This window comes from Octopus bimaculoides, chromosome 3 (genome assembly GCF_001194135.2).
Source record: "Octopus bimaculoides isolate UCB-OBI-ISO-001 chromosome 3, ASM119413v2, whole genome shotgun sequence".
Lineage (NCBI taxonomy): Eukaryota > Metazoa > Mollusca > Cephalopoda > Octopoda > Octopodidae > Octopus > Octopus bimaculoides.
This window is the reverse complement of record NC_068983.1, coordinates 24,605,747-24,615,488: the sequence shown is the minus strand read 5'-3', so window position 1 is coordinate 24,615,488 and position 9,742 is coordinate 24,605,747. Positions and strand designations below refer to the sequence as shown.

Below are 9,742 nucleotides of genomic sequence, written 5' to 3'. Positions count from 1 at the left end.
ATATATATATAGATAGATAGATAGATAGATAGATAGATAGATAGGTTGACGATGCACAATTCTTGTTCACTTTAATCAAAGTCACCATACAAGTGATCAGTCATCCTTAAAGATGACTAGATGGTCCTCACAGCTTTGATGGATGAATGTGAACCAAATGAAGAACCCCAATATTGTCATCTCTGTTTACTATGTTAGTTTAGTCTTGGTGTACCCTGGTCAGTTGGTATAACCTGGGTATGACATTAAACTGCATCCAGGGGTGAGGCTCCAGTTTAGGAGTTTTGGAGTTTTGGGGAGCATGGAGTCAACTCTTAATTACCAGTATTCACTGGGTATGTTTTTTACCCAAAACAATAGCAACTGTCAGGGTCTCATCTAAGAGTCAAATAGATTTTTGTAAGGCTAAACTGAGATCCTTAGCCGCTGTAACAACAATCAGTCTAGGAGAAGGAAAACTCCAAAGTTAATACCCCTCTTTCAACATGCCCTAAGCCATCATGGAAGTGTATGGCTAACATGAGGTATGTCCAGTAACATAGATTCATACTATGAAGGCAACTATCTCATGTCAGTGCACATTCTGCTTCAGGCAGAAATGACAAGAAATAATGGTAGTCAGTTGGTGGCCTCCTTGACTATATATAAATTTCTATTGTATATTTTGCCTACAAACACACTCACACACACACATATAATGTGTTGGAGCAGCTATAGTCTATAGAATTAAATATAGTAAACATTTCTTGCAGATCAATGGTGTGATAGAATACAATTTTGAAGCTGCCTAGCAGGATTTGAACTCAGTCATTAATCAATGAAATTAACTGCTGCACAGTATGTCACCATCTGTGCCATCATTTCTGACATGACAATAATATCACAATAAATTGTATTAAGATAACAGTAATAATAATTGTTTCAAATTTTAGCACAAGGCCAGTAATTTTAAGGAGTTGGGATTAGTTGCACGGTTATATATTTTAAGAGTTATGAGGTGCACCCAAAAAGTATCCTACTTTGTTTTCCCACCAAAACTAATGCTGCATGGGCAATATCCTTTGGGTAACAGGTAATGCCACTTTCCTATGCTTAGGTGAAAACTTTCACACCAGTAAGCTACATCAGTTTCCAGCTGTTATGCCAAGAGTACAGATGTGTAGTGTGGACTTGTCAGATTTTTATTTTCATGCAAGATGGCTGAGCACATCGAACAGAGACCAACAAACCCATGTCTCATCATCAGTGATGATGGTCTTCATGAAATCTGGGTTGTGATTTGAACATTACAGCAGGTCTTGAGCAATTTCCATGCGGAATTATTTCTGCTGCTCTGCCAGCACTTTAGGGACAAATTTCGTCAGCACTCTTTGCATACACAAATCCTCCATTAAAATGGAATGCACTGATCCTGTGTTTATTGCCATTTCATGACCAATTTACTAGACTATTACATAACGGTCTTCCATGACTATTCATCAAACCTTTTCAATCAGTTCCTCATTTGGCTTGTGGATGGCCTGCTTGAGCGTTCCTTGCTCTCTCCTGAGGTGGAGCCATGTTGAAAGTGGTTGTATCACTCCTTCATCTGAGTCTTACCTATGGCATCATCACCACAGATCTGTTGAATCTTCTGGATGGTTTGAGCTTGAGTATCACCAAGTTTTTGAATAAACTTGATGCAATATCTCTGCCTGGTGCATTCAGTGAAAATGAGCATGCACTAAACCTCTGTCCTCTAAGTATAACAGTTGGGAACTGACATTACCTACCGGTGTGAAGAGTTTCACACATGTACAGGAAAGGTGGTATCACCTCCCACCCAAGGGCTTTTGCCCACATAGCATTAATTTTGGCAGGAAAAGATAAAGTTGAATACTTTACGAACACACTTTGGATGTTTACATATTTCTGAAATAAGTAATGATACAAGTTAAACAAAGTTTCGTATATATTTGAGAGGATTGATAAAATTCATTGATTAGTTAGCATTAGTTGTGTTCATGCAACAACTTGCAAGAAACGAATAAATTTTTATAAATGTTTCCCCAGTGCAGCATAGCGAGTGAGCTTGCTCGTATATTACTGAAATCCATAAAAGCTCCTATAACACATGAACACCATATAAATACTATGAGTATTTATAGGTGAACGCCTATTTACATATGCATATTTTTCTGATAGTTCTATTTCCAGTTAAGGCCCCCTCACTGTAACGTAATTTCATAACGAGATTGACAGCAGTTTAAACCAGAGTCATTGAAGATAATTTAAATCTAATTGTCAAAACTTCTACTCAAGGCTTGACATTAACCATCATCATCATCATCATCATCATCATCATCACCATCACCATCACCACCACCACCATCACCATCATCATCATCATCATCATCATCATCATCATCATCACCACCATCACCACCATCACCACCATCACCACCACCATCATCATCATCATCATCATCATCATCATCATCATCATCATCATCATCATCATCATCATCATTATTATTAGTGACAGAGAGAGAGAAAGAGTTGGGGAAGAACCCTATCAGTTTCAGAATGTGGCTAGATAGAAGTGCAGAAGCTCAAGGAATTGTTCTATTGATATTATCAAACACATGATACATTTTTCCATTTACCAGGAACTTATGCACTGTATTTGCATGGTATTTTATGAGAAGCAGTTACTATTAGAGAAATAAATTTCCAAGCTGTAAGTACTTGAAATCTAGTGTTATTTCATCCTTGCAATCTTGTTACTAGCAGCTTAAATCAATGCTATCATTTGAAAGTTATTAATCCTCAGTATCAAAGCAAGCTAGCATTGCTATATCCAACTTTGGACTCAAAATAACAGAACAAAAATAAACACATTCCCTTAATTTCCTCCAGACTGTAATCATTTCCATCTTTAATGAAATGTCTCACTTCATAAAATGTTTAATTATTAGGTTACAGATTATATCATGATGTCGATTTCTAAAAAAGAATGAAATAGTACTATACATGATCACCAATGTATAGAAATTTTAAGATCTTTGTAATAAATGGAAATAAATTAAATATGCGCAGGAGTGGCTGTGTGGTAAGTAGCTTGCTTACCAACCACATGGTTCCGGGTTCAGTCCCACTGCGTGGCACCTTGGGCAAGTGTCTTCTACTATAGCCTCGGGCCGGCCAAAGCCTTGAGTGGATTTGGTAGACGGAAACTGAAAGAAGCCCATCGTATACACACACACACACACAAACATATGTGTATGTAAGTAAACCTCTGTGTGTGTGTGTGTGTGTGTGTTTTCCCATTTGACATTGTGAAACCTAGTGTGAAACAATGTTAGCATTTACGTAACAGTGTCCAGCCACTTGAGCATTCTGTCATTTGAAAGACCAGAGGAATAAGCAGCACCTTACTTGGAAACAAGTAAGAAATGGCAGTAAGAAAAGCATTGAGCCATACTATACTACTTCAACAAGTGTAAACTATAACTGGCACCCCACCAGTTACAACGACGAAGGTTCAGAACAGCCTGCACAAACACAAGTATCTTTAACATAGTTCTCGGGGAGATTCAGCATAACACAGAATGTGACAAAGCTGGCCCTTTGAAATACAGGTACAGCTCATTTTTGCCAACTGAGTGGACTGGAGCAATGTGAAATAAAGTGTCTTGCTCAAGGACACAATATGCCACTGGGAATCAAACTCAATACCTTATGATTGTGAATATATTACCCTAACCACTAAGCCACCTGCCTTACAACTAAAATTGTACTTTTGTCATTGAATATGTAAACTGGAGTAGCAGATTAATCAGAGACACTTTATCATTAAGAGTGTTTTTGATCCTATAAAGCATTACAATGATGCCAGTGCCCTTATACTTGCTGGTGATGTGCAACAAACAGTTGCTGTATGAATAAATGTTTTGCATTTGAAATATAAACCAGCCTTTTGTAGACTCTACCCAAGTAATTCGTTGAGAGATAATGCAAAGGCATGTCATACTGGAAATTGTTGGCATTGAAATGAATAGCATCATCTTAATTCTGAGGATAATGACAAGTTTACAGTAATAGCAACTGTGAATACATAAGTTGCCTTTCTTTTTGACCGAGAGGATCTGATGGCAGTAACTACAAATCACAATAAACTTACCAACAAATGGTACATGTTTCTGCATTATATGTTGAAGTGAACGATCTACTGTTTTGAATACATAATGCGACATCATTAGAGCTTCATCTCAAAGGATTATTGATGATTTTGGAATTGGTTGTGCAAGTGCAAAACTAAATGAGACGTGAGTGATGGAAACTAAGATGCTTAAATGAATACAAGAATCGTAGACACTGATGTAATATATACTTCAGAAACCATACTCAGTCATTATACAATAGGGAAGGAGAAGGGGAAAAAAGGAAAAATCACTTTCTTCCATTCAGCTTTCAGGCCTAACTTTACCTGTGGTTGTGAATTTTGGAGAATGACCAAAAGAGTATGAATGCAAATAGAAGTGGCAAAAGCGGGATTTCTCTGAAGGGTTCCTGGAATAGGATGCATAACTTGGAGATAAAAGTCAAGCCAGGTCAAGTCACTACTTCTTCACACTGAGAAGACACAGCACTGGCACTATGAACAGGAGGTTAGAATATGTAAGAAAGGAGTTACAAGACATATTTTGATGGGCAAGGCTATATGGATGGTGACACAAGAGTATACCACAACTGAAGTGATTGGATAATATCATGGCCTCAGCTAGACTTGCTTAGACATTCAGTGGAAACATTTGCTGATGGTTGCATTTGACATGTGTGAGGTCTTTGCCCTCGTGACCCTTATAGGATTGAAAGTGCTGCAATTCTAGAAGCTACTACAACTAATATTATCCAGCGAGACGATCAAATGTTTTGCAGTACTGACCTTAACAAATATATATCCCCATAACCTTCACAATCAACAAGGTTAGTTACTGATGACTTATTGATACTAGCCACAATTTTGTCATGTGATAAACACTGCTTCATCATTCAACTTTCCATTTGTACATGCATCATCCTCATCACTTGGTCCTATTTCATTCTGGACATGTTTACTCCAAGATCTAAGAAGTTCAAGAGCCAACAATCAGCACAGAAAGACACAGTGACAATTACAGAGATGACAAGTGCATAATTTTCCTTGAGCTGAAGAAACATGGCTGTACTGTGAACAGCATGCGATAGATTGAAAAATACAACATATTTAGAGAAAAACATAAGGAGAAAAAATAACTAAAGAAGAAATTAAAAACAATCTACTTGCAGCATGACAATGCACAACCACACACATCTTCAACAACAAACCAGGCAAATTAATTGACAAATTGGGCTGGTCATTGATTCACCATTCACTGCATAACCCAGTGGAGGCGGAATGGCCCAGTGGTTAGGGCAGCAGACTCGCGGTTGTAGGATCGCGGTTTCAATTCCCAGACGGGGCATTGTGAGTGTTTATTGAGCGAAAACACCTAAAGCTCCACGAGGCTCCGGCAGGGGATGGTGGCGAACCCTGCTGTACTCTTTCACCACAACTTTCTTTCACTCTTACTTCCTGTTTCTGTTGTGCCTGTAATTCAAAGGGTCATCCTCGTCACACTGTGTCACGCTGAATATCCCCGAGAACTACGTTAAGGGTACACGTGTCTGTGGAGTGCTCAGTCACTTGCACGTTAATTTCACGAGCAGGCTGTTCCGTTGATCGGATCAACTGGAACCCTCGACGTCGTAAGCAACGGAGTGCCAACAACAGCATAACCCAGATCTGGAGCCCTCCAACTTACCCTATTTGGCCCAAGAAAATAACAGTTATTGGACCCAATAATTTTGTGACATAGATGAGGTGAAAGTAGTTGGTGAAAATGATGGACACAGCAGTGCACACGTGAATTCATTCAAAGATGATTCCAGCGGTGGATTCAATGATGACACAAACACATCACATCTGATGTAGAGGGTGTGGAGTAGCTACCATTGTACATAGGAAGTTTCTCACCCAACATGTGAGTTTGAACAACATGTCAGTTAATAACAGTCACACCTACTTTTGCATCACTTTCAGTAAAACATGCAACCATGAAAATACCTTTATGTATACATATACACTGGTTTACATATAGATACACATACATACATGTGTGTTTATGACATAATACACACACACACACACACACACACACACATATATACATATATATATATATACATATACACTTATATATATCTATGTGTATATACATATATATACATTCTTATACACACATTTATATATGTATATATTTATACAAATAATATATGAGTATATGCATATATATGTACATGTATGTACATACCTTCATCTACATGTATATATAGATGGATATTTGGGTACATGATGTTGTAAAAAAAACATGGACAAAATGATAAACAGGGTACAGAAAACACACAGGCCACATAGAGAACATTTCCTTCATCAGCTGCCACCATTATAACACTGGCGTTTCGAAGAGATATACATTCTTACACACACACATGTATATACACGCACACAAATACATATATAAAGACATATATATATATATACATAAATACATACACACACATATATATGTATATATATACATAACTACATACACATCCAAACACATTATTAAGCATTACAACGATTCGCTAGGAATTGAATAAGAACATAAAGACATTCTTTCAACGCTAAAGGTGCCTAAAATAAAGAAAGAAGTGTTTCCCAATGGACCATTTCACAGTATGCTTACTACTCCTCAGAGAACACAACAATGGCTTTCTTCACCAAACAGATCAGCTGCTGTATAAGGCAGTAATAAATTAGGCTATCTCTATGGAGGATAGCCTAATTTGCATATTTTTTCTTTCAACATCTTAATTAAACAATAACTATTTTCTGCACAGTGTTATTTCAAAAGAACTGATATAAATTTAAACATTAATGAGGCTTCCTAATGTTTAAATTAATTTCACTTTGATTTGCAATCTTGTACAATACATACATATATATATATGTGTGTGTGTGTGTGTGTGTGTGTGTGTGTGTGTGTGTGTGTGTGTGTGTATGCACGCAGACACGCACACACAAAAGTGTTTATATAGATTATATATATATGTTATAAAATTCTATGTTTAATATATATATGTGTTTTATTCAAACATACATATGTACATACATATATACATATGCACATACATAGACATATATGCATACATACATAAACTTTTTTTTTTACTTAAAACTTGGCACAATGACCAATAATCTATAGGTCATTATCAACTGCAATTTATTAAAGTGGTATTCTTGTATGTCTGCAGAATACCACCAGCAAGTAAAAAGTTGGTCACAAATAATTAGTGACAAACAATGACCATCAATGAATAAAAAAAAAGGAAATATTAAAGTAGAAATAAGTGAAGGCATAGCCCTGTGGTAAGAAGTTTTGCTTCCCAACCACATAGTTCTGGGTTCAGTCCCATTGTGTGACACCTTGGGCAATGTCTTCTACTACAGGGTGTCCATAAAGTCTGGATACATGGGGATTAACACATACTTTAAGAAATTATTATTTCTTATATTTAATTGTTTATGTTATGATTTTATTTACTTCATGTACCCAGGCTTTGTGGACACCCTGTATAGCCTCAGGCCAAACAAAGCCTTTATGAGTGAATTTGGTAGATGGAAACTGAAAGAAGCCTGTCTTTATACATATTTATCTAGGTATGTATATCTATATCTGTGTCTGCATTTTACCTCTACCACTGTATGACAATAGGTGTTGGTGTGCTTACATCAACATAACTTAGTGGTTCAGCAAAATAAACCAATAAAATAAGTACGAGGCTTTGAAAAAAAAATTGTACAGGGGTTAATTCATTCAATTAAAACTTCTTCAAGGTGATGCCCTAGCATGGACACAGTCTAATGACTGAAATAAGTAAAAGATAAAAGTTATGCAGAAAATCAGGTAAAGTTGATAACCCTGGTAGCTCTACATATTATCAACAGTTGCTTTAAATATCCTTTTGTAATCTGCTTATAAACATCACTATAATGTTACTTATGACTTAAGGAGTTGTTAGTGAGTTTTTTGCATAGATATACGAAAATAGAACTTCAATGACTTGCACTTGCTAATGACTGACAAGTGAAAATGACACTTCTGCTAATTTTTCTTAAAAATAAAACAATATAAAACCCAATACTTGTATAATATATTTAGCACTACTTTTGAAAGTTGTCAACTTTGATCGAACTAATTTCAATAGAGATCATAAAAATACACACATATACACATATATACAACATATACATACAATATACACATACATACATACATACATACATATACACATATATATATATATAAATATATATATGAGCATGCATGTGTAATCATACATACATGTAGAGATATAGATACATATATACACATACACATACAAATATATAAATATATATACATACACACATACATGCTTATACATATACATATATAAACACACACACATGTACATATATAAACATACATACACTCACACACATCTATAAACATTTACATACACATATGCAAATATATTTGTATGCATATATGTGTATATATATACATATACATATATATATATATATATATATATATATATATATATATATATATAAACACACACATATATATGTGTACATATATACATATGTATATATATATATGTATATATATATATATATATATATATATATATAGATATAGCAGTAGTGATAGCAGAGATTTGTATTGTATGTAATCCAAAGGAGAAAATTAATTATTGCTGTTGCTGGAATCTAACAACCAGATACATGGTGGCAAACTAATATAAGAAAGGAAAATACATTACGTAAGCAAATTTAATAATTATAGCAGGAACAGTGAATTATTTAATAATTCGTTATTTGTTAGACCTTAAGATAGCATTAAACTTATTCTATCGTAATCTAATTATCACAATTCGAAGACTGCAATTAATATTCCAACCAATTTACATTGTAAACAACAGCAAAAAAATATTATTCACTAATTGTTAACTAAAGTGTAATTTATAGCAAATATACAATTGGTACAGATAGTTATGAAGAAAATCTCATTATAAAGAAAGAAAAAAATCCCATTTTGTCTCTAAAATCTCATATGCAGAACATTCAATTTGATTGGATCTATGATTGCTTGGCAATATAGAGAAATATCTTAGTCGGCTAGAAAGATGTTAGAGATGACACAGGGCAGAGACAGGTTGTATTTACAAAGAACTAACCTCGAGATCTTCCTTTCTGTAAGTCATACATGATAGAAGCTTCCTTCACCTGCAAAAGAAAATATATAAAAATTTAATATTGGAACCAATAAGAATTCTTGACTTAGTAGAACATAGACTGTTTATTATTGTCAGTTATTAAATTAAAACCAAAATCAGACACACCTTCCTGCTGGCTTTCACTATTGTATTGATCTATTTATGTATCTCATTTGACAACAAAAATGGTAATTTTCATTTTCCCTCATTATTATGCAGGAACTATTTCCATTCACTAGTACAACACACACACACACAGATAGATAGATAGACAGATAGATATAGATACACATACACATATATACGCACACACGTCTGTATGTATATATTTATATATATATGTGTGATTATATATATATATATATATATATAT

The 9,742-nt window shown here is 34.8% G+C and overlaps 1 protein-coding gene across 1 annotated transcript in view; it reads right to left on the bottom strand.

Moving 5' to 3' along the window:
* The window catches only part of LOC106883892 (putative uncharacterized protein DDB_G0291608), a 250,923-nt gene that overhangs the window by 106,591 nt on the left and 134,590 nt on the right, over window positions 1-9,742 (bottom strand). Inside the window, exon 4 of the mRNA XM_052966095.1 lies at window positions 9,331-9,379. Within this exon, the coding sequence (XP_052822055.1) occupies window positions 9,331-9,357 (27 nt within the window). The 5' untranslated portion in view covers window positions 9,358-9,379. The remainder of the gene's footprint in view (window positions 1-9,330; window positions 9,380-9,742) is intronic.